The sequence below is a fragment of the Ostrinia furnacalis genome, unplaced genomic scaffold (genome assembly GCF_004193835.3).
Source record: "Ostrinia furnacalis isolate ACB-3 unplaced genomic scaffold, ASM419383v2 OfSCF1246, whole genome shotgun sequence".
Classification (NCBI taxonomy): Eukaryota; Metazoa; Arthropoda; class Insecta; order Lepidoptera; family Crambidae; genus Ostrinia; species Ostrinia furnacalis.
The window spans coordinates 473,325-498,341 of NW_021131485.1; the positions used below are offsets into that span (position 1 = coordinate 473,325).

At 39.5% G+C, this 25,017-nt stretch overlaps 2 protein-coding genes across 3 annotated transcripts; both read right to left on the bottom strand.

Moving 5' to 3' along the window:
• Nucleotides 1–831: 831 nt before the first annotated feature.
• Nucleotides 832–14,819, bottom strand: SREBP (Sterol regulatory element binding protein). Its single transcript, XM_028303536.1, has 16 exons — nt 14,688–14,819; nt 13,958–14,608; nt 13,601–13,875; nt 13,211–13,441; nt 12,925–13,117; nt 12,601–12,788; nt 12,241–12,428; nt 11,682–11,918; nt 10,785–10,980; nt 7,885–8,020; nt 7,225–7,375; nt 6,604–6,703; nt 6,108–6,185; nt 3,677–3,826; nt 2,933–3,068; nt 832–1,720 (listed from the first exon to the last, which is right to left on the bottom strand). Exons 1-16 carry the CDS (start codon nt 14,752–14,754, stop codon nt 1,503–1,505), a joined length of 3,195 nt encoding a protein of 1,064 aa, XP_028159337.1. The 5' UTR covers nt 14,755–14,819; the 3' UTR covers nt 832–1,502.
• A 4,581-nt stretch (nt 14,820–19,400) lies between these two features.
• Nucleotides 19,401–23,812, bottom strand: rib (BTB/POZ domain-containing protein ribbon). Of its 2 annotated transcripts, none has more exons than XM_028303549.1 (2): nt 23,621–23,812; nt 19,401–22,694 (listed from the first exon to the last, which is right to left on the bottom strand). In XM_028303549.1, exon 2 carries the CDS (start codon nt 22,675–22,677, stop codon nt 21,181–21,183), a length of 1,497 nt encoding a protein of 498 aa, XP_028159350.1. In that variant the 5' UTR covers nt 22,678–22,694; nt 23,621–23,812; the 3' UTR covers nt 19,401–21,180. The 2 variants fall into 2 exon arrangements, with proteins under 2 accessions (XP_028159350.1, XP_028159349.1); XM_028303548.1 differs by lacking the exon at nt 23,621–23,812 and adding an exon at nt 23,104–23,561.
• Nucleotides 23,813–25,017: the final 1,205 nt, after the last annotated feature.

A 25,017-nucleotide genomic window follows, 5' to 3' on the forward strand; every position in this document is an offset into this window, starting at 1 on the left:
CGTGTGAACACCATCTCGGCTACTTTCTCCTCTCTCTCCTCGAGTACGTCGCCCATACTTCGGTGTTCGGGATAGCTCCCACATAGTGTACTTGCGCTTCAACATCATAGACAAGATAAATTGCTTTTTTATTTATTTAAAAAAGTTTTCTTCGAAAATTGTTTTTTGTTTTATTTTATCCAAGTTACACAGGCAGGCTTTACTCTGCTTGCGTCTGCTTACCACGAAAAAAATCACCGAAAACTACTTAACATTATACTGCTGATAATGTTTATATTTTCGTCGGTCCACCTTGCGGGTGGACGTCCCACGCCGCGTTTTCTGATACGCAGCCTCCACTCCATAACCGTGCTGCCCCATCGGCCATCAGTTCTGCGTACTATGTGCCTTGCCCATTGCCACTTCAGCTTGCTAATCCGTCCGGCTATGTCAGCGACTTTATATCTCCTCATTTCTGATTCGATCTCGTAAAAAAACACCGAGCATAGCCCTCTCCATCACGCTGTGCAACTTTGAGCTTCTGTATAAGGGCTATAGTGAAAGATCACGTTTCCGAACCATAAGTCATCACTGGTAACACCATCTGTGGGTAACACACATTGGACGTCCACCCACAAGGTGGGACCGACGACATCTTTAAGGCGCTGGACGCAGGCCGCTACCAACCGGGCAACATGGAAAGCATGGGCTCCCCCAATCCTATGTTCAGCCTGTTCTCCCGTGGACGTCCTATGGCTGAGATGATGATGATGAATGTTTATATTTTCGTTTTTATCTTTCGTCGTTTCGAGAACCTGACTCCATCAAACTTAACTGAAGTGAAAAACCAAATAAATCTGAACAAAAGTGTTTATTTTTCTTCATCATTATACATCATAATTATAAAACACTTTTATAAAGCAGCCCGAAACAAATGTTTTGTGCTAGGCACAAATGGCCTGATGTTCAAAAATGTCTCGAGCAGGTCTAGAGAGGCACGATATTCGCTCCATAATTATGTTCTATTGTACATATTTGGTTAACTATAAAAGTAAGACAATGTTGATAATACATTAAAACAAATAACATAACTCGATAACTGCTTAGTATTTTTAATACATCTACTGGACTAACCACTGTTGTTGTAAACTTATAACAAGTTTGATCGAAAACTAAACTAAATATAATGGGTATAATAAAGCTAAGCACTAAGTGCGAAGTAAAAAAATAAATAAAAACAAGTTCATGGAAAAAATAAAGTCTGCAACACGCAGTGTCCTTTCGTCAGGTACAATTTTTTTGCGGATATAATTAATCAGACCTGCCGAAATAGAAGTCGTGATTGTGATTTTTACTACAACCAAATGATTATTATTAAAATAGTAGTAGTTCTCTGCCATAGCATACTAATAGATAGAAACAACAGGTAAGGTAGTATTAGAGTTTCTGCTATTCTAAAATCTTTCACCCATAATACCAGTGTAGCGTGCTGATACGACCAGTATCTTATATGGGTTGCCAAGTTACGGCGCTGCGGGTAGCGTGCCCACAGATTTCATGAGATGGTAGCAGTGTGGCAGGCGGCTTCGGTGCCCGAGGCGTAGTAACGTAGCGGCGGCTTGAGCCAACATTCCGGCTCGCTCGCCCGGCGCGGCCAATACTGCGGCCGGCAGATGCTTGCAGGCCATGTATAGAGCTACAGCGCGTTCTCCGTCGCCGCCACCGCCTTCTAGGGCTCGCTCTGGGGATTAGGAAATGGATTCGTTAAAAAGTGGATTTTCTTGAAATATCAACACGCTAAGCTGGTTCCAAGATAGTAAGCTGTGTCCTGGCGGATAACGGAAAACTAGATCCCATCAAAAACAATACTTGTCAAAAAAACCAAGTCTCGCAACTCAGTTGTTCTACGGTAAAAAGTTGTGAGATCCATGTAATACCAAGTCCAGGCCAGGAAATCTTTAACGTTTTACATAAATATATTGACTTGGCCATCGCACTAAATAATTTTATTTACACGTGTTTTCATGCGATGACCAAGTCAATATATTTATGTAAAACGTTAAAGATTTCCTGGCCTGGACTTGGTATTACATGGATCTCACAACTTTTTACCGTAGAACAACTGAGTTGCGAGACTTGGTTTTTTTGACAAGTATTGTTTTTGATGGGATCTCATTTCTTTTTGTATTTTGTAGACAGCAGTTATGTATCTAGAAAACTGGACCGAAATTGAAAAATTTTACTCGACTTGGCGGTTGCACTACCGTGCCCCCAAATATTTTAGTTTTTCCTTGATTCATACACCAAACACTACTTATATTCCAAATTTGAAGCTTCTAGGTCTGCTAGAAGTGCCTTAGAGTTTTGATGATCGGTGAGTCAGTGAGTCAGTGAGTCAGTGAGTCAGTGAGTGACAAAATTAAGTAACTTTGACCCGTTATAATTCTTAAACTACTGGTTCAAATTGAATGAAATTTTAAATATACCGTGTCTTTACAATGCCTGCATAGCTAATGAAAATTCAGCCTTCTAGTTTTATCCACAACGAAGTTACAGGCGGTCGAAAATGGCCTGAATTGCTTCGAGAAAAGGATGGTACGGCCGTGCCGCTTTTTTGCTCGACTTGGTGGGGGCACTGCCGTGCCCCCAGATACTGGCTATACAGAATTTGCATTGATGGAAAAAAGAGGTGGGATCACTCCTCTTTGAAAAGTTAAAGTTATGTATTTTATTATTTATTGTCTGATTGTGGCTTCGGATCACACTGGAGACAAATTACAGTGTGATGATGAGCAAGAGCATTGACACCCGTAGTCACGCAGCGGTTATGTGTTGCTCTCCCCTTTAGAAGGGAGGGGCATACCCATTGAAAATCCACCAATCTCCGTCTCGCTAAACATAGTGTGCCTAGCTATAGGCCTTATTATTTCCCGTCAGTGTGAGTACCGCTCACCTTTCCCGCAGATGATAGAGGAACGGTTTAAGCGCGGGCGCAGGCTGCCGTCCAGTAACTGCTGCGTGCGGCGCGGCGCGGCGCCCGCCATCATGCGGCATACTGCCGATTGCAGGAACACGCGTGACGTCACCCACTGAAAAATGAAATAACTTTCGTTATACATCAGTATCAAAAAAAATACATGTTTAGCAATGCTCTGCAAAATCACGACCCTCTATAATTTATAAAATGGAGGAATACAATATGCAAAATGGCTGCAAGGAATGCTGGTCTGGCGGGTAGGGGAGGCCTGATTTTCACATATTTGCCACTTAGACACCTTTTACGACATTCATGCGAAAAATGTAGGTGGTTTTATTCTATTTTGCTGGAACTACACGGCATACGGAGGAGATCCGTAGGAGAACCAGAGTGACTGACATAGCCCGCAGAATCGCTAAAATCAAGTGGCAGTGGGCGGGGCACATAGCTCGAAGAGCTGATGGCCGCTGGGGCAGGAAAGTTCTTGAGTGGCGACCGCGAGCCGGAAGACGTAGCGTGGGCAGGCCTCCCACTAGGTGGACCGACGATCTGGTGATGGTCGCGGGAGTTGCCTGCATGCGAGCGGCCCAGGACCGCTTTGTGGAAATCCTTGGGGGAGGCCTTTGTCCAGCAGTGGACGTCTTTCGGCTGAAACGAACGAACGAATGAACACGTCACACCCTGAATTTACTCCTTGAATACAAAGTGAATGTGTCTCACCGGTAAGCTCTGCGACAGGCGGCGAAGCGAATGCAAGTCTCGTTGAAAGCCACGCAACTGCGCGTGCGGCGCGGGCGACGAACCACAGGTCGCCTCCCATACTCCGGCGCGCACTTCTAACAGCCAGTCGACGCATAGCACCTGCATCAGCTGGAAATGACGTCAATGACATTACAACGACGAAATAACTGTTCCGGTTGAGAGTTAATCGAAATCAACATAGATGAAAAAAAAACATCTTAACTGTTTAACTCTGTATTTTTTTACAGTAATACAAAACGCCAATTGAGAAAGTGCATTGAGTCGGTCTGCTTTTGCGATTTTTTCGGTCGTGCAAGCACCGTCCCATTGCACTAGATGGCGCTATGCATATTTGTGAGAAGTTATAGTTAAATATTCTAAATGTGAGTTTGAAACGGAACACTAAAAGCATTTATTCTAACAATATGGAGTAAGACGCCTGAATGCTATGCACAACTTTGATACATGCAAAAGATTATGTTAATCAAAAATTAAATTGGAAAATTATAGTCTAATTTTCCAATTTAATCCAAAAAAATATGAAATTGCGGTGCATTAGAATGATAACTTAACATGAATAAATAATTATTTAAATCTCATTACTAACAACTGAAAAAAATAATTTACATACGGCCGAATACTGAAACGCCATTTAAATATTTGACGGCTTCTCAAATAGTTAAGCAGCTCCTAAACTTACATTTCGCATACTCAAAACATTATCTGAGCAGTTCTCAATTTTTAAGCACCTCTCAAATTAAGTTGCACTCAAATGCCACTTAAATGAATTTTCGCATACTGAAACGCCATTCAACGCTAAGCATTATAGTTCCAAAATACTGGACTGTCCTGTCGATGACATTGACAGTGGGGCGCCACCGTCAATACCGGATCGCTGGTTCAGATTTTTGCAATGTTGGAAACGATATAGTTGAACGATGGTAGCGCCCCCCTGTCATTGAGTTTGGCGGGACAGTTCAGCGTGGGTCATCTATACTCAAACAACTGTCAAATCGTCTTAAGCAGCTGTTAAATTTGAGAGTGCTTGCGCGGTATCTTAAATCCTATTCTTATACCTAAATCGACCTAAATAGTGGTAAATAATGTGTGTCATCGTTATCATTTCTTTCGAGCCTCGAGGAAATACCTAGATCTTATCGCAGGAACGCAATAAGGCTGAACGCTATTGAAAAATATTATTATACTGACATGCAATTTCGAGCGAGGTTCCGCGTCTCTAAAGAAACGGTGTTGTTTCTGGATTCATAATTTGGAAGCTCTTTGAAACCCCTCACCAAATGCCATACAACCAGTGGACCAAATACTTATTATAACCCTACTGTTCTACGCAACGGGAAGTTATGAACGTGTACTAGGTGATATCTTCCACATCTAACAGCCAACTGTGCATCGTATAGTGCACGAAGTAACAACCAAAATAGCTGCTATGAAATCGCTTTACATAAACATGCCTATTTCTGAGGATTAAGGGGACATCGCATAGCAGCATTTCCAAGAGTTGTTGATTTGTCAATTTGATGCTCTGTCAGTCAACAATGATAAATGTCAATTGTGGTTACGTTTCGGTCCACGATCGCCACTTAATAGATTTCAACAATAAAAAGTATCACCTTTAAAATTATTTTTTTAATTAAATAAAAATGCAAGCATTAATTTTTTTATATGATAAAACGAGATTTATATATAATAGAAACTAAAAATAAACTGTTCTATGTTAAGTTGATTGAGTATATTTCCATAAAAGACAATACATAACCAAACGATGCTGCGTGTAATGGATAAAAGACGTAAAGTTATCATTTGTGTAAATGAAAACATACTTTTTTTGGTAAATGTTGCCATTATGTAAACATTTGAGAGCTGCTTAGCTGATCACGGCTTCAAATCCGTTGAGTAGCGTTTGAGAATACCATTTAAAATTGAAGGATACTTAAATTTAGGAGCCCGTCAGCTGAGTGATAGATTTGAGTAGTGTTTCAGTATTCGGCCGATAGAGTCAATAACAATAGGCATAAAAAAGTAAATGCACGAAAAAATAACAGTCCATACAGTTTATAGTAAAGGATTTGAAACCTATGTTTACGGTTCTATAGCATGCCAAAATATAAAATTAATCATCATGCCTATTCTTACGCAAAAAAAAGTAAAATTAAAATTATACCAACACAAAATTCACATAAATAAAATTGCTTCAACGCGACGAGAGTGACTAATGCGAGATTTGCCTTGTAGTGATATTGCACAAATGGAAACAAGTGCAATGCAACTACAATGCACTCCCGAAATAGTCGGTCTTCGTGAGCTTCTGATAACGACCCATGCATTTCTATATACTTGAGGAAAAAAATAAATTAATGCAAATGAAATGGACTAATTTTGTCGCACTTACCATCATCAGCTGTGTCGGTTGTTTGCAGCAATAGTATGCCAAGGAGTCTGCTAGCTTGCCTCCAGCAATATCACAGACCTAAAATGATATCAAACGTTGGTACTCAGTTAGTTTTCAATTAACTGTATTTTTTTAAGGGTATCATTATGTACTTGAACATCGTGATTTTATAAGTTCTAAGGAGATGTCACGTTTTTTAATGTTAAAAATAAACCTACCGACTGCAGTACTACCATTTTGCAGTCATGAGACGTGCACTGCTGAACAAAGCCATTTCCTAGTGATTTTCAGATTGGCCGGTTGAAAGCGACATCCAGTGGCATCTTGCGACCTTTACTGAGTCACCTGTCTACCTTTAGGGTGGTCACGCGTTGCGCTTACCAGTATGCCGTCCAATTTCACTAACAAAAGTAGTTTTTATCCGTGTATTTTAGAACGGGTCAAGTCATTACACAATAAAATACATTTAACGGTTCAAATAGTGAATTTATCGTACCTTGAGTATGGTTTCCGACGTCTTCTCGAGGGCGAGTTCATCTCGACACTGAGCGAGGCTCAATAGTCCCCGGCGGCTTTTGTACGACATATGCAGGGCCCTGCCGGTCATAGCACAATAGCTATATCATCATCGGCCGATGTTTACCCGCCAAAGACAATAGTTATTAATTAAACAACTATAAACTACACACGCGTGTTTTATAAACATCGAGACTAGAATTTCTAAGCGGCGCATGTGTGAGAATAACGTAATCTATATGAGGTGTCATATTATCAATTCAGTTTCAATTCTACGGCAGCACGCACATCTTTGCATTTAGACTTTTTTTCATTACGTACAATCGCACATTTTCAAGGTAAGTGTTGACGTTTACTTTAAATTATTCGTAGAGATATTTTGCCATTACAATTTAGCAGTGTAAAATTTTGTGGAGAATTACATCATCTATTCATATTCACTTTTTTATCCTTGAAAACTAAATTTTTATGTAAATTATTAGACACATCAAAAAAATTTGACTACAACCTACAGTTTTGAAGGTCTTCGAATGTGCATAATAACGACGAAAATCGTTTTAAATACAAATTCAATTCTCATAGTAATAAGTGCTAAACATACCCCGGTAAAGGATCTTCGGAAGTGGCCAAAGGCTCAGGCAGTATGTACAGCCGGTCCCCGATTTCAGACGCGCGAGAGCTATCAGCCAGAAGCCAGGCGGCTGCTACTCCCACGATGTTCGCCCACCACTCCATGACTGGGTCCCAGCAACCTGGGGAATCTGCAGTTATTAAAGATGTCTACGAAAAGCAGGTATTTGAATTTCTTGAACATTTGAGTGTCAAAGAGTTTGAGTTATAAAGCAAATATTTCTAGCTTATTGATCCTGTAACACGAATAATTTATAATCGAGTTACAAAGGTAGGTATACTAAAAGAATGTCAGCTAATAGTTCCTAAACTAGGTAGTCCCGTCTTTTGGGGACTTGATCTTGGTACAAATGTTTGATATAAAAAAAATTGATCGTTATGGAATACCTGGTTTTGCAGGCAATTATAGTCTCCCAAAATGACTTTATCCTTTATCGTATTGTATTTTTAATTATATTTTTATTATCTGATGCAGCATGGGCTTCGCGGTTCTAATGCAAATTTGCATCAGCAAGTTGTAATAAAATTAGAATTTATCGCTAGGAATCGGGTCTCTTCCGGATTTTTAATAAAATTCACTGCCTCATTCTGAATCGTGTTAACGTAATTTGATAATGATTCTTCAAGTTACCAGTGTGTTGCGGGGCGTCGGTGGACACGTCGTCGGTTATCAACTTGACCAATTCCAGTACGTCGCGGGTGTTGCTGCGTTCGTCCGCGCAGAGAAGCATCTGAAGACTCTTTTGCAGCAAGTCCAGGTGGTACGCCTAGATAGAAAAGTTGAATGCAATGAATTTGCGGAACTATATTCAAGGGTTGTGTGGTAGAAATGTCTTTCTTAGACGAAACATATCAGGACAAGAACAAAGGCAAAGAGAAATCCAAAGGTGTGTTTTGGAAACAGATAGAGTGATATTCATTATCATCGTCATCATTTTAGCCACATATCCCCCAATGACTTCCAAATTAGCCGATTGGAAGCGACCTGCATCCAGTGCGTTCCTGCAACCTTGATATTAAGGTCATCTGTTCACCTTGTGGCCTCAGTTCTGCATGCTAATATCACAGTAGATAAATCAAACAGTACGGAAGCTTCATACAAACGCTCGAAATCAGACTCACGCACACAGACGCACGCTTTACACGAGCTCTAAGCGAACCTCGCAGTCCATCCGTCGCGAGTGTCGCGCGTTGTGTTTTTACTAATAATTTTATTGCATGCGCTGTCCGCTGTATTTTTAAAAACATGCCACGAGTGTATTGCGTAGTATTACTATACGGCTGCTTGAACTCGGCATCTTCAAAACCAGAACTTTCATTTTTTAAACTTCGTAATAATTCTGAGAACTTTCCTGCCCCAACGGCCATCGTCTCTACGAGCTATGTGCCCCGCCCACTGCCACTTGATTTTAGCAATTCTGCGAGCTATGTCGGTTACTTTGGTTCTCCTGCGGATCTCCTCATTTCTGATTCGATCACGCAGGGAAACTCCGAGCATAGCCCGCTCCATCGCCCTTTGGGTGACCTTGAGCCTTCTTATGAGGCCCATAGTAAGCGGAAGCGGACGGGCTGGAAGACGTAGCGTGGGCAGGCCTCCTACTAGGTGGACCGACGATCTGGTAAAGGTCGCGGGAAGAGCCTGGATGCGGGCAGCGCAGGACCGTTCATTGTGGAAAACCTTGGGGGAGGCCTTTGTCCAGCAGTGGACGTCATTTGGCTGAAAAAAAAGAAAGAAATAATTCTGAATTGTAAAAATGATTAAATATTACTTTTTAAATAAAGTGCTTACATCTGATTTTGTAATAGTTCTTTTTAAATTACTATGTAATTACGCTTTTTAACAATTTATGTGTTCTATTTGATAAAGTAACTAATTTGCTCCGCAAGCTTTTGTACTAAGTGATGAACTGTACCTATTTAAAATGAGGCAATAGGTAGGTATATGAAAGTAAGTATCCGGTATTTTATTTATGAGAATAGATCTTCTACCGGCCTCTAATAATACTTAATCAATTTATTCGATTATGTATTCGATCATTAAAGAACCTAATTAACGTTTTATTTTTTTGTTAACTACTTAAAAAAGATATGCGTACCATTTTTACAAGCACTTCGCTTGTTAGTTAGTATGGGATAAATCTTGCAACTGAATTTAAAACCAGTTCTCCTCAACCGATTGAGCTGAAATTTGGTATACTTATGTAAGTACGATGAAAATGCAATATTATGGTACCATTGAGCTGAATGGAGACTGGAGGTGGCCATAGGAACTTCTAAACGAAACGGCGGAATTGCATCTAGTTTGGGTTCGTTGGATTTGTCTTTTCGAGCACTTTAGTGCTAGATGATGTCCAGGGTCCTGATGATGAAGTCAAGAGGTGGCAGGAGCTGGCCATAGGAACTCCTAAACGAAACAGCGGAAGCTTATCGAGTTTGGGTTCGTTGGATTTGTCTTCCTGAGCACTTGGGCCATGAGATTGAGAAACAACTAAAAAGTTTAAAATAAAGTTGTAATAAAAAAAAACTTTTTTAAAAACAAGCTTGACTTCGTTTGAAAATTATAATTGACTTCATCATCAGGACCCTGGACATCATCTAGCACTAAAGTGCTCGAAAAGACAAATCCAACGAACCCAAACTAGATGCAATTCCGCCGTTTCGTTTAGAAGTTCCTATGGCCACCTCCAGTCTCCATTCAGCTCAATGGTACCATAATATTGCATTTTCATCGTACTTACATAAGTATACCAAATTTCAGCTCAATCGGTTGAGGAGAACTGGTTTTAAATTCAGTTGCAAGATTTATCCCATACTAACTAACAAGCGAAGTGCTTGTAAAAATGGTACGCATATCTTTTTTTGCGACTAGGTATCTTAAAGTATTATACCATTTTGGAATCTTGGATAGTTGCGTCAACTTTATAAAAAACTTGCCGTAGTAGTGTTCATACTTTTTTTTTACAAAACGATGAGTCAAAGTGGAGTGAAAGTAAAACTCGTTGAAAATTTTAAGAAAATAACATATTTTGATTAACTTTTGTGTAAAAACTGCAAGGATTCTGGGGGTTTTAAGAGTTGGGGTGGACAGTAGCACTACTTAAGTTGCCGATACAAACAAAAAAACAGAAATATTTGAAAAATGGTGGCCGTGGTAATGTAAAATATCATAAGGGGTGTCAATTTTCGAAGGATTTCGTAATTTATTGTATAACTTAAAAAATAATTGAGATAGATTTTTTTCCTTATTTTTCCTAAAGTAGTCATGACTATGTCCATCCTGTGGCGCCGGCTTATCCTTGAATTTTGGGACACGTTGTATATACTGTGCTAATATGCCCTGCCTATTGCCAATTTATCTTGCTAATTCATCGAGCTATGTCAGCGACTTTAGCTTTAGTTTTGGATTCGATCTCGTACAGAAACGTCGAGCATATAGCATGATGTGCGAGCATATACTATAAGCAGCTGTCTTATACCATAACAATGTCATCACTATTGAAGAGATGTCCCGAACAAGCGTGTTCTACATACCCTCATGGCATACTGGAGGGGGTCGGCGGGGTCGGGCGGGCGGCAGAAGAGCGCGGAGGGAGGGTGCGCGCGCTCGTAGCTCCAGCGGCGCGCGCGCAGGAACTTATACCCGCGCGCGCTCGTCACCCAGCGCAGACGCACCGGCGGTAATGCGCACGAATCCGAGCACGTCACGCGGCACAGGCGGAGGTAGTAGCTATAAGTAAGTGGAAGTGAAGTGTTGAAAGTACTCTCCACGCGCAAGTTGAATGCAGAGGGCCACAAGCAAAACGACCCAAAGAGTGTGATTACGATAATTCTCCTACAGCTTCAAAAAAAGCAGTTGGCGCCACTGTCTTATGCTGGATTTCTATATTCAATCCTAATCCAAATCGGACGGATTTGGATTGTCAACTGTCAAATTTAAATATGTTTTTTGGCCAAAATATCTGCGGTTTTCGATGTGTTTACATTTAAATATTGTTTATAAGACTATTCAAACAATATTAAAGTGGAAATGCATCGAACATTTTGGATATTTAATCTAAAACTGAATTCAATTTGACAGTTGTAATCCGGATTTGGACAAGGATTGAATATAGGAATAGGAAACGGGCATTAGTCACTAGCGAGTGATAGGCCCTTATAGTGGCGCCAACTGGTGAGCGGTAGCCCTTATTTTGTTGCTATTAGAAATTAAAAAGGATTTTCTTTAAGCATTGTACAAAAAACTTACAGCAACATCTTTCAATATAACAATTTCTTAGACTGACAAAGGTAACTGAGTTTCTTGCGCTGTTTCTTCTCAGCACTAGCCCATTTGTCCCTAAGTAGTGTGGTTACAGTAATACTGGGAGGTGCAAGCGTTTTTCAAAGCTCTTAATTGGTAAAAAATAATATGATGACTTTATGACTTACCCACAGAGCCAGTTCCCGATCTTAGGCATGTAATCTTTGAACACCAGTGCAGCGATGACGTAAGTATCGGCCATTAGTTGTCTATTCCCAGACACTTCTGCCAGATTTACCGCTTGCAGCGCTAAAAGTACTCGCTCGCTGCGACCGCTGTGACTCGATAGGATCTCCAACTGCGCGAGACGATGGGATACGCTGGAGACTTCGGCCGCCCACTTCTGTGTTGCTCGTCTGGCAGGACTGGAAACGGATGGATATTGTGTCTAATCACATTATTTCTATTAACTATTGAAAAGATATAAAGAATTTTAATACAAATGCTGAAGAAAAAGCTCTATGCTTAACAATATGGTTGAGTAATATTTTTTGTCTATGGTTTGTATTGGAAAATGACACCCATATTAGTGAATGGAAGCCACCACCAACTAAATCAATGGTGGAGGCCTATGTTCAGCAGTGGACGTCCTATGGCTGAAAATGATGATGACCAGTATTAATCTGGCAACAAATTCTATATGCTGATGGAGTCAATTTGTAAGTATATATTTTTTTTATATTTTACCTATCACACCACAAATCGCCTGCACGTCGGGTCAGATATCCACCGAAGGGTAAGCGCTGCAATATCTGCCGAAGAACTGCCGACACCAACGCAGAATACTTGGCATGCCCTTGTCCGCCCGCTTGCACACTTTTACCACACACAGCTAAAGAACGGTGCAATTCCAATTGAGCGTTTGTTACGTCACCCTAGAATACATATTTTTTTCATGAAATAGCTAATACAAATTGAGACAAAACACAGTGAGACACGAAAAATTTAAAATAATGTGAAATGATATTATATGTATTAATCCTGTAAAAAATTTTACCATTGTGTTACAACTAAATGTATTAACATTTATGTAGGCATTTGTCTTACCTTTTTTAAAAATTCATCTGCTTGCTTTTTGTGCTTGTAGAATAGACCGGCTTCCTTAGATTGTGATTTCGGTACAGAGTCACCATAAACCAATAGTTGAACAAGACATCCTCCAAGAATCACAAAATTTATAAGATAAATAAAGAATGTGTTGAACAACCAAGAGGCCCATGACATTCCAATGTTACCTGGTGGAAAAAAGTTTTATTTTAGTGTATGGCAACAAAAAAAGGAAAAACATAATTACTAAGTGCTCTTAACAGTTTTAGAGACAGATAAAGGAATAAATTTTAACTAAAATAGATATACAAGATAGATACTCACTGCTGTAGTTGTCAGATAAAATTTTCCTTTGATCAACTCTTGCTGAAAAGTCATTGCTTGAAGACTCAGACATAAAGCTGCCTAAGAAAGAACTGAATGGATTGAAGGCGATAAGCCCAACCATGAATGCACATAATGCCAAACGGGAGTGATCTCCCATCCCCATAACAATTTTTGAATATTTGTCATCAATCTGTAAGTAATATATGAGTATTAATCATCCAATCAGCACTTTAATTTTTTTGCAGTTTTCCTTTGAAAAATCAAAATTCAAGCAAAAAGTTACCTTAAAATCTGGTGAACTAGGCGAATCACTATCCAGGGCATGTGGTGAATGGTATGGTGAAGAGATATCACTGTGAGGCGGTGTGTATGCCCCTTCGTAAACAGACTCTTTAGTGCCAGTTTTCTGGTACTTCAACTTGAGAGCCATATTCTCTTGTTTTAATCTGGTATTTTGATTTTGTAAGTACTTAATGTATTCAATTGTTTTTCTTAATATTGCTGATTTGTTCAACTGTAAATACAAATAGTTATTATACACTACATGAAAGTCATGCTATCAAACAAACACACTCATAGATAATGGATTATTCCAAGATCTGATAATAAATAATATTTGATGAAAATGTGCAAAACAATAATTTGAAGCATTTATTTAAACTTAACAGTTTACCTTAGCTTCCTCTCCTACTAGCATGTTCTTAAGTTCTATAATTCTGTCATTGATACTTGTTCTGTATCGTCTTTCAATGGCATTGTGGGCACTCCGCTTGACCTCCTTGACCTTAGGCACACCAAGACTTGGTACTTGGCTAAGGGCAATCTTATCGCCCTCCATAACAACTGGTATTCCCGTGGTCAACAATGTTGGCCCACTGTTACTTGTGAAAAATGTATGGATAGGTCGGTTTTCTGGACTGGATTTAGAGTTTAGAATGTTTTGGGATCCTGGAAAATGTTTAATGTCTACATATTAATTAAGTGTCACTGCTAGTATTTCAACCATTATCAATTTTACTATTAATCTTACCTTGAACAGGTGCACTGGTATACATTAAAGTCTGAGCTTCTGTATTTATAATATTTGGTTGTAATATCACTGGTGAGAAATTTGAATCTGTAGTTTTCAAAATAAGAGGAGTCATCCCCTTAGGATTATTTTGAATCAGCAGTGGCTGTCCAGCTTGCTGTGGTTTATTCGACTGTTTCACTTGTGGGACGCTGTCTAATTGGACAAGAGATCCTCGGCCATCTGGCAGCTGATGTATGCTCCCTGGTGCCAAGTTTACATATAGGGGGTTTTGTAGAACTTGCTGCACTATCATTGGGCCCTGAGCAGGGCCTCTATTTTTACTGGGTTGAGTCACGTCGGGTAGAGGCGCACCATCGTTTGTTTTACGTAATTTCGTCGAACCGTATCCATCATCGAATCCACTATTAGGCACTACCTGTACAGGACTCCTTTTAATGTTCGGTGGGGACTGAGGAGAAGCTTTTACTGTATGTGTGTACTGAGATACAAGAGGATTCCCAGGACTGTTGAAATGTGGACTGTGTTGTGATAGTGGTGAATTTTCTGTTTTTATTTTAGTGTCAATACTAAGTAACCCAGAGTCATCCGTGGTTGCCAGCTCCTCTTCCAGTTTACGCATAAAAGCATCATCACAATTGTTAAGGAAGTCTGAAATTAATAAGAAAAATACATGATGCAATTCTTGAAACACCATAGGAAATAACAAGTGTGCATAAATCTTTCTTACCTTCTATTTCAGTAATATCATGGACGTTAAATAAATCAGCATTAATAAAAGATTCGTCTTGATCCATAATTTGTAACTTCAGGAACACCTTTAAAAAATATATTTTTGAGGAAAAACATTACTCACTCGCATGCAACATAGAGAAAAGTAATACATAGGAAATAGAGAACCCTCTCTGTCAAATTTTTGAACCTACTAATTGACAGCCTGGTGTTAAATTCCCTGTACTTAACCTACGTACGTAACGCTCACATACATACATAGTCCACGCACACATACATACATGAAGTCCACGCACACATACACACAGTTCACGCACACATAGGCCCTCATAACCTTCAAAGAATTATTGTTTTTTTGATGTACAATGTAGAATTTTTTCAAATCCATTATTTTGAAAGTATTTATCTTTATGGTGTACGTATTGTATTATTTTCAAAACAATGGATTTGGAAAAATTCTACATTGCACATGGAAATGCAAATAAACAAAAACTTTTCAATTTAATAATTTTACTTTATTTATGAACACACATAATATTATACACCAAAAGCGTCTTTTCGCAAAGTTTTCAACAACACTAAAAAAGCATTTGCACTTTGAGAAAACTCAGATCACTTGTTAACATAACAGAAAGTTTCTTCGCGATTCACGAAGGAACGAACAAAACTCCGATGAACCAGAACAGCAGCAGGTACGAAGGAATGAACTTGAATTTGACTCGACTCTTCAATACTTTAATAGGGCCACAGAACTCATAAACGATGGCTAAGAAAACAAGAATGCATTCAACCTAACAAAAACAACACCGGCCATTTTGGAGGAAAAACAAAGTTGCCATATGTTAAATAGTAATTTCTACTACTCTATTAAGTAAATTATAACAAAAAATGTCACCGTTCAGTTTTAAATTAAAACAAATTAATTTCATTTTAAAAAAAGTTTTCACATTGTAATTAACAATATTCTGAAATATATTTTAATTAAGAAAAAAATGAAAATATGAAGGAAACAGGAGCAGCGACATGCGTTTTAGGGTAGTTAAAAAGTATTATTTTGTGACTCTAAAAGTGCTTTGCAGGCATTACATAAATTTCCATTTAAGAACAATACTAATTATCCTATTATTACAGAATGCAGGAAATTACTTCACAAATGTAGTCTTAACAGTCATTTAATTAATTTTGCGTGGATTCCTAGTCATACCAATATTCCAGGAAATGATAAAGCTGATAAGCTGGCCAATGAAGCGGTTGAGTGTGGAGATATACATCCGTACACAAATTATTGCCATGACTTAACGGCAGCCCTTCCCAAAGCTTATCTCAAATCTGCCTGGGATGAGAATTGGGAGTTCACTAGCCAATCTAAGGGGAAACATTACAAGCTCATTCAACCATCCATCCTTTGTAAACCATGGTTTGTTAAAATGAATCTTTCCAAAACAGTTACTACCATTTTAACTAGAATGCGACTTGGTCACGTGTGCACTCCAGCACACTTGGCTAAAATTCATGTACTTGATAATGATTCGTGCACTTGTGGTTCTGGCGTCGGAGACTTAAATCACATATTTTTTTACTGTTGCCTATATGATCGTTCCTCTTTTATTAGTTCTCTTTTAGCCATTAAAATTCCTTTTCCTACATCCATCACTTGCCTATTATATACCAATAACATTGATGTTTATAATATCCTAGCCGAATTTATTACCCATAATAATATAAAATTGTAAATAGTAATGTATATTGTACTTATGTAAATATTATTTTATTTTTATTATTTTGTACTTATATCACACCTAAATTGATCCTATGAAAACCATCCTTTGTTCCGTTTCCTTCCGTAATTGATTCGTTTCCCTACCTTTTAACTTTAACCCAATCCCACCCTGTCTAAACGCAATGTCCGCAAAACTTATGGCAAAACTGAACGCAAAAATCAAGAACCCTGTCGTGGCTAAACGCAATCCGCGAGAGCCATAAAGAAGAAAAAAAAAAAGTATTGGAATTTATCGACTGAAGTCGCTGTTTGGAAGCAAGTTTGATCGTAGTATGGAAGTTTCCGCACCCTGGCATGCAATTTGTTTATATTTTTTGACATTTAAATTTGACAGTAGTCTGATGATTTTTTCCAGCCAATAGGAGGCCTAGAAAACAGTGGCATGATTTTACGTCATCTAAAACTGCGTTCATTCAAAAAATATTTATAGCAGGTATCGAGTGGAATGATTATCTTCGAGCATGTATTTTTTTAAAGAAACGGCATATAGGTCACCTAGGGAGCGTGGCCATAGTTAAACATTAAAAAAATCCATTTTTTTTCTTTCTTCCGTTCTTCTCGTCAGAGTAAATAAATTCTTTGGTTAAACTCTCCTATTTGGCATAAATATTTAATGAATAAGCAAGGGCCGTAGGACGGGTCTTGCTTATTCCCCGGTGTTTTACAACTTTTACAAGCTTTTCTGTATGGAGTTGGCCAGACTCTTACTTAACTTTTAATGAAATGAAGATAAATTTTGATGGTGCAACCCAGCAATAATGTAATGCTACTTCAATGCACTAGATGGCGTTAGTAGTAAGTGTAACGTCATTCATGCTAAACATTTTCTTGAACTACCTGCATACGTGGAAATATTTTCAGTTACAACATAGTGTAGCTGTAATACATAAATCGACTTGCCAATTTATGAAAGTTTTAAATAAATTAATGAATATTATGATTTCGAACGCTCAGCCAAAGAATAGGAATATTTTTTTTGCACATTATCTTCTTGTATCCTATAGTCCAGTCAATGAATGCCTTAACGACGGTGTAGAGAGAAATCCGTGGAACACAATTTCTGACCTCGGGACTTTATTTAGCCTAGTTAGGAGGTGAACATGGCAAAAGTCCCCGCCCTTAGCCCTTGAGCCGGCGGGGAGAGGGGGGTTTAAAGGTACCACTTTTCGGTTTTTCGCTTAATCCTCGGAAACTATGCGTCCTAGTGACATGACTACTAGGAACCAAAAAAAGCTTATTCAATTTGCCACAGGTGAGACCGTCAAGTTTTTCTATATCTTGTATAGTTTTTGCGGCATCTGCTCTAGAAGGTCTGTAAAATTGGAAATTTTATTGTTGTCTTACATGCTCCTTTTAGGAGAAAATCGACTAAATCAACATTGAGCAAACACTATAGACATGCGGGAGCATGTTAAGCCTAGTTCCATGGAGGGGACTGCACCGTGCGTATATTTAGACGAACCAATTAGAGCCACTCTTGACTCCTCATCATTCAAAAACTACTGTGCATTAACACTTCAAATTTGGCTCATGTATTGAGACTTGCAAGGTATACATCAGCTTCAAATTTCATAAATATACCTCAAACGATTATTTAGGTATTGACGTTCAAAAATCGATATTTAGAGCACTACTATCTATCTATCACATGTGAAATGTTAAAATTTACTGGTTTTTTATTTGTTCCTTTGTATTTACATAACTACCTTTCTGGATGCCAAGTTTGAACCTTCGAGGTCATCTGGAAGTGGTTAGAATTTGGTCTATAGGTCAGACATGTAGATTTTTGGACGTCAATATCTAAAGAACCGTTTGAGTCATATTTATGAAATTTGAAACTGATGTATATCTTGCAAGTCTCAACACATGAGCCAAATTTGAAGTGTTAATGCACAGTAGTTTTTGAGTGATGAGGAGTCAAAAGTGGCTCAAAGTGATTCGTCTAAATATACGCACGGTGTAGTCCCCTCGCTGGAACTATGCTTAACATGCTCTCGCATGTCTAGAATGATTGCTCAATGTTGATTTAGTCGATTTTCTCCTGATGGGAACATGTAGGACAAAAATAAAATTTCCAATATTACAGACCTTCTAGAGCAGATGCCGCGAAAACTATACAATTTATAAAAAAACTTGACTATCTCATCTGTAGCAAATTGAATATGCTTTTCTTGGTTCAAAGTAGTCATGTCACTAGGACGCATAGTTTCCGAGGATTAAGCGAAAAACCGAAAAGTGGCACCTTTAAACCCCCCTCTCCCCGCCGGCTCAAGGGCTAAGGGCGGGGACTTTTGCTATGTTCACCTCCTAACTAGTCTAAATAAAGTCCTGAAGTCAGAAATTGTGTTCTACAGTTTTCCATCTATAATGCTTTATTGACTGGACTACTAGTAGGCTACTTGAATTACTTATTTACTCTTTTATGGAAGTAATTATATTTTTGGTGACTAAACACTGGTCCATATTACGTATTTATTTTTTGCTAAAGGAAAAATTTGAAACATTCTACGAATGTTGGCATAATTCGGCCTTTTTACAGCATTTAGATTTTGATTCAAGAGAAAATTAATTGTATCATTGTACCTATAACTGCTATAACGCAAAAACTTATTAACTAATGTTGGTAGATACTTTAACTTAGAGCCTCTATGAATATTGAATACGAGTATTTTGCCAAACAAAAGGCTGATGCTTTTATTAAATTCTGCTACTTGAGATTAATTAAAGAATATGTACGATTAATCCATTTTAACCGACTTCAAAAAAGGAGGAGGTTATATGTTCGACTGTAGGTATGTATGTTTTTTAGGGTAACGGTTTAGTAAAAGTAAATATCAATTATTAAACGTTTAATTTATATTTATAACATTATATTATTTGTAAATATAGAGTTCTTATAATAATATGTATGTCCGAGAACTACTTGTTCTAATATAACTTAGACATGTAGATACAATAGCATAATATACTCAACTACATTACGAAATTTTGCAATCACAACTTAAAAGATGAACTCTAAGTGCAATAACATCATACTTAATAAAAATATATATCTATAGGCACAAAAGTGGATATAATAATAATTACATAACATCTGATTTAACAAACTGAGGTACAGTGATATGGGACCTTATTCAGGCAATACAGGATTGCATTATACTTAAATACAAACAAACTCGCTACAAGAGGTATCTTTAGTACCGCCTTCGAGCCTCTTATTGGAAATACCTTCATTTAAGGTTTGAACACAAAGCACGACCGTGCACCTACTGGAATGTCCTAAAATACATCATAATCTTGATTAAAACAAAGGCACAACACAGTGACACCACCAAAGTGTAGCTTCTACACGCACTCAAGTGTTTAAACTTATATTTAACTTTAGGTACGTATGCAAATACTAAAGTAAACAATATACTCGTATCTATGGCATTTTCAAACTAGACTAAAGTAACAAATCAGTCTTGCAATGAATTATGAAATAAAACTTTCCATACCGTATTCAACTTAAACAATTATGATAAAATTAACATTATTTATTAGAAGTCAACACATGTAAAGAAATATATAGCAAACGGATTATGTGAACCCAAGGAGGTAATAGTATACAAATAAAATTATTTATATTACCTTACATAAATTAATCATCGCAGATTGATTTTCAAACCACAAAAACAGTGCCACAAACTTTACTTCGTAGGATTTTACTACATTATTTTACAACAATATAATTAATGTGTTCCGTAATAGATAGACTAAAACATTACACTAATTATTGAAAATAATCTTACACTTAGATATTCTATTACGTATAAATAGCGAATCGCGACGGTATTTTATGTGTAACTAACATGACATTGAGCATTTTACTAAGTGTATTCTCTAGGATTTTAAATTAAAACGACCGTGCTAGTGTTTAATATAAAGTTATACGAGTATGTACACGAACTTACATTATATTGATGACGGTGAGCACAACTATATTAACAACAAAATTATGGCAATCGACAAACAAGATACGTCTAACCCGTAACATATAGGAATAAGATAGGATTTGGATAGAAAGGTCGCTTTTCGCAGTGACATGAGCGTCGCGCGTCGCACTGTCCTTCCCAACAGCCACAGTGATAATGATCCTTACATTCAGACAACAAACTCTATGTTACGGACTGTTGCAAATGATATGGCGTGGTGCGACGCGGAGGACTAGAGTAAGCAGTAGCGAGCGTGAGGTAGTAGCGGCGTTTCAGTCTATAAACATCACAGTCGCGGACAACAAAATTGCACAATAACTCGTCTAGGCGGACACCCGCCCGAGGCGCCCTTCGGCCCTACACAGTTACCGCTCAAACTAACACAAATTACGATCTAATTAAAGCTAACCTATTTCATCTATTCTATTAACAAAGATGTAAATCATACAAATCATAAAAGTCAAAGAAGAAATAAAAACAAAAATAAAATCACAAATAAGCATCGGAAGCCCCGTAACGGAAATTTTATTTCGTTATCGGGCTTCGATAACTCAAGAAAATAAATAGAAAAGAGAGGTAGTAATAGAAGTGGCCGCGGGGCCCATTGCAATCGCCCGGCCGGAGCGCCAGGTCGGAGTGGCGTCCTACCAGTAGCCTACCAATAAGTGCCTTATTTCTAGCTTTGTACGCCTAAGTCAGTCTTTTCAGAATGTACGCATTAAACGACTTTCTTGTGTTCAATCTCTTTCGCTACTGCAATCTAGGGCAAAGTTTCGAGGCGGGACTATGACTCCGGATGGTGGCTCTATATCGTGACGTCGAGAAATTGAGAGATCCTCAACATGATCGTCGTCGGGGAGCGGTGACCGAGGTGACTGCGGTGTAGATCGCGGCGGCGATCTAGGGGCGAGTGCGGCGTGCGCGGCCGCAGCTAGAGCCATGGCGTGAAGGGCTTCGCGTCCTCCATCTCTAGTTGCCCCTTCTAAGGCTTGCTGAAGGAAAGATGGGTCGATAAGAGGCGTGGTCGGATTTCCGTCGTCATTACCACCCGTGCCACTTAATCCGTAAGGAAAGGCGGCACCGTTGCTCTCCCTTTTGACTCCTCTACTCATTGGTCGACTTGTCGTTATACCCAGCTTCTTAACTTTATCGTACAAAGTACGTGATGGAACGCCATATTTACGAGAGGCCTGTAAAGCGCTCATTCCATTTCTAACGCATTCTATAGCGGACATGATATCCGATCGCGTATATTGTTTGTATCTTTTCCACTCTGGCTTTTGTTGCGGTGGTACATAAGGTGCGAGTCCTGCTCTAACATCTGGTTGAAAATTCGCGGGTGGAGGGGAGGGATGGAAATTGCGAGAATTTTCTTCCTCGAAGGAACGTTCCGTGTATGGAGAGTGAGCATCCTCTGAGCGATCGGATCTGTTATTATAATGGGGCGACGAAGCTCTCGATGACAATCTGCGAGGACGATAGTCAAAGGGTCGTTGCGGGCTCGGCGGTCTCTCAGGCTCGTGGGCGGAACCATTAGAGTGCAGACGAGGAGGGCCATTATTGTTAACAGGATGGCAGACGAGAGAAATCGGTTGGGAGGAATCAACCGGGGATGACTGGGCGAGGACGTTCCTCAAGATGGGTGTATCGCGGGTGGCTAACATACTGGAGAGTTTTTTGCGTTTCAGGGGGTTCATGTCAACGGATTCGTAGGCCGCTGAAAGAACCGGCGCGGCCGGTGGTGGCGGCCAGCGCGTGGGCGGCGCCGGAGCCGGCGGAGAGATGCTGGACGGCGCCGCGGGCACGACTCGCGGCGGGGACGCGGCCGGCGTGCGCTCGTTGGCGCCCGGCCGGCGACGGAGCTCCGTCATGTCGAACAAACCCTTGACTTCCAGCTGCTCGGCCACCTTCATGATCCGCGGTATTTGGGCCTGCGTCACGTTCACCTCGCCCGTGTACATGTACTCGAGGAGCGCGCGCATCTCGAAGTCTTTTACCCCGGGGAACAGGATGCTGCAGTGGTCCATGGGCACGTCAGCCAGTATGGACTGGAAGTAGGGCGAGTTGGCTGCGAGCACCACGCGGTGAGCCTTGAACGTCACCTGGTCGTCCACCACGAGCGTGCAGTCCACATAAGTCTCTACTTTTATCAACGCCTCCAGGATCTCCACAAGATTCGTCTTGTGATGGTTCCATTTTAGACAGAAAGTCTGCTGACCTTCGCTACTCCCCATTTTCTTAAACTGCGACTCTGTGAACAAACATGAATTTATTAACAACGATAAGGCGTGTTTATACATAATTAAGATGAACAGTCAATTAATTATAATCTCTCCACTAAAAACTATTTACCAACAACTACTATGAAACAGTTTATAATTAGCAAACAATGCAACAATAAAAACTCAAAATAAACAAATATAATTTTTTGATCATTTGTAGAGATCGAAATAATATAAATAAGACTAAGAGTGGATGTCATCATATTATGTGCAAATAGTAATTAAACATTTTATATTGACAAAAAACTTTGGTTTAAATTAACCGATTTATGCAAAATTATCTAGACATTAAGTTAAAAAGTATTAAAAAAAATAAGTAAAAACAGTTAATTAATACACTTAAACACAAACAAAACAAAACGTGCAATAATTACGAACCCGGTAAAACTCCCTCGAACGTAGAGCCGGGATACATGGTAAAACCAGTTGCGTCACGGCCCACGTATGAAAAACTGATAATACAATCCACCAAACACAAGGTAGAGTTCGCGAGACGTGCAAGCGAGCGCAGCGGGCGCACTGAGAGCGCGACTGTGTCGTTCGCGGCTGGCGGCGCGACTGCTCCACTGCACCGCCCTTCCCCATTTACATATTTCGCTCTACAGCCCTTCCTCACTGCCAAATTGACTTTTTACCTTTTATTCGGCAGGTAAATCGAACTTAGGGGAATGATGAAAGCACCGGCGTCCCTCCTGTTGTTACCAATGAATTGGCATTGCTTGGCTTATCCGATTCCAATCTTATTCACAACACGCAAGAGCATAAACTACACTAGCAAAATTGCAAACAATAAAAAACTTTATAAAGCTCAAACCTGTAATCGAAGTCCGAAAAGTCCAATTCAGCCTTGACCAAAACTAATGTTTACAAAACTCTACATAATAAAAAAACTCACCCTCCGCTGTGAAAAATCCAGAAGTGATAAAAAACTACAGGAAAATGTTCGGAAAACTCATGAAGAAATTCACACTTCGCACTTTCAAAAAGTTCGTAACACGTTCGGGGTTGTTTTGCGCAAGCGTCCCAGTGGTGAATACGCCCTGTGGGGGCGGCGTGCTCTTGCGAGCGTCTGGCGATGACTGTTGGCTCGGTTGCAGGCGCGTCCGCGGTCTCTCGCCCGCCCCGCACCTCCTGCGTGCGCTTTTTACGCACGCAGCGCCGCGGAGTGCAGTGCAATTGCGTGCGGGCGAGAGGGCGCGGGCAGAGCCGCCGCGCCCGACGAATTGCAGCCCGCTGAGGAGGGCGCGCGCCGCTGTGTGCGTGAGTGCGCGCGCGCATCGCCACAACACAACACCGCATCGCCAATGTGTGCGTCCGCCGCCGTCGCGCCGCGAGACGATAGTATAAAACCGATTTCGGCTTATAAAAAATTGTTGCCTCGCCTTGCCGTCCCTTTGTATGCTAACACTTAACTTCTCGTCGGCATCCAAATTCTGTAGTTCGCTTCGCTAATTATCATAAATATCGAATTAATATGCTTTGTTGCATTTACATTAAATATGTACGTTGAAATATATGCAAGGTTTTCGTTAGATAATTAAGTATGTCAATAACTATTATACCATCATGGATATAAAACGGCTCTACTTTTAAATTACTAACGAACTTAATTAATTAATTGCTCCTCAATATTAGGAGGATTATTATGCACATTAAACTGACATGAGAATTTTATTTATCTTATAATATAATTTCTTTTCCATTTGTACAAAGATATAGAAAGCTATTAAATATTTATAACGCAAACAATCGACTCTACCATCCTATGGCAAGTGTTTTTGCTAAATATTGCTGTTACGCGAGTCGATATGCTACATAAACTATAGTTACAAGTAAACTCAATGATTATAAATTAACAAATGAGCATTCATACATATTTACAGCGCGAGTAAAATGCAAATAGAAATCAACAAACAGAAATGGGCGCAACTGAAAATACGTGGCCGTTTAACTCCGCATGAATCGCCCCAAAAATTCCGAAAAGTGCGTGAACAACGACGCAAACGGGGTCATTGACACATTGCCTGCGGAGGGAACGCCAAAATAGCGCGAAATGCACTCAAAAATAGATCAAGCTGTGTGCAATATTTTTTGTTGCTGTGCATCGTGCGCGGCTTCCGTCGATTTTGGGGAATGTTTCTCGTTAAAGTTGTTACTAATTGACATCAAATTTCTAGTCGTACGACTGGCTTAAATGTTTAGTTGGATTATTTGAGGATTTTAAATAATTTTGAAGTAGGTATCATGACTTTGTTATAAATACGCAAATTACCCAAAATGGAAGTGTTATTC

What these genes read in the sequence shown, in the direction of transcription:
- SREBP (XM_028303536.1), bottom strand. Translation starts at nt 14,754, where the DNA reads ATGGATCAAGACGAATCTTTTATTAATGCTGATTTATTTAACGTCCAT. An exon ending in ATCGGGAACTGGCTCTGTGG is followed by an intron (nt 10,981 to 11,681) that starts GTAAGTCATAAA and finishes ACTTACTTATAG; the next exon opens with CTACTACCTCCGCCTGTGCC. An exon ending in CCCTCCAGTATGCCATGAGG is followed by an intron (nt 8,021 to 10,784) that starts GTATGTAGAACA and finishes TTTTCTATCTAG; the next exon opens with GCGTACCACCTGGACTTGCT.
- rib (XM_028303548.1), bottom strand. Translation starts at nt 23,140, where the DNA reads ATGTATCCCGGCTCTACGTTCGAGGGAGTTTTACCGG. An exon ending in GTTCGAGGGAGTTTTACCGG is followed by an intron (nt 22,695 to 23,103) that starts GTTCGTAATTAT and finishes GTTTGTTCACAG; the next exon opens with AGTCGCAGTTTAAGAAAATG.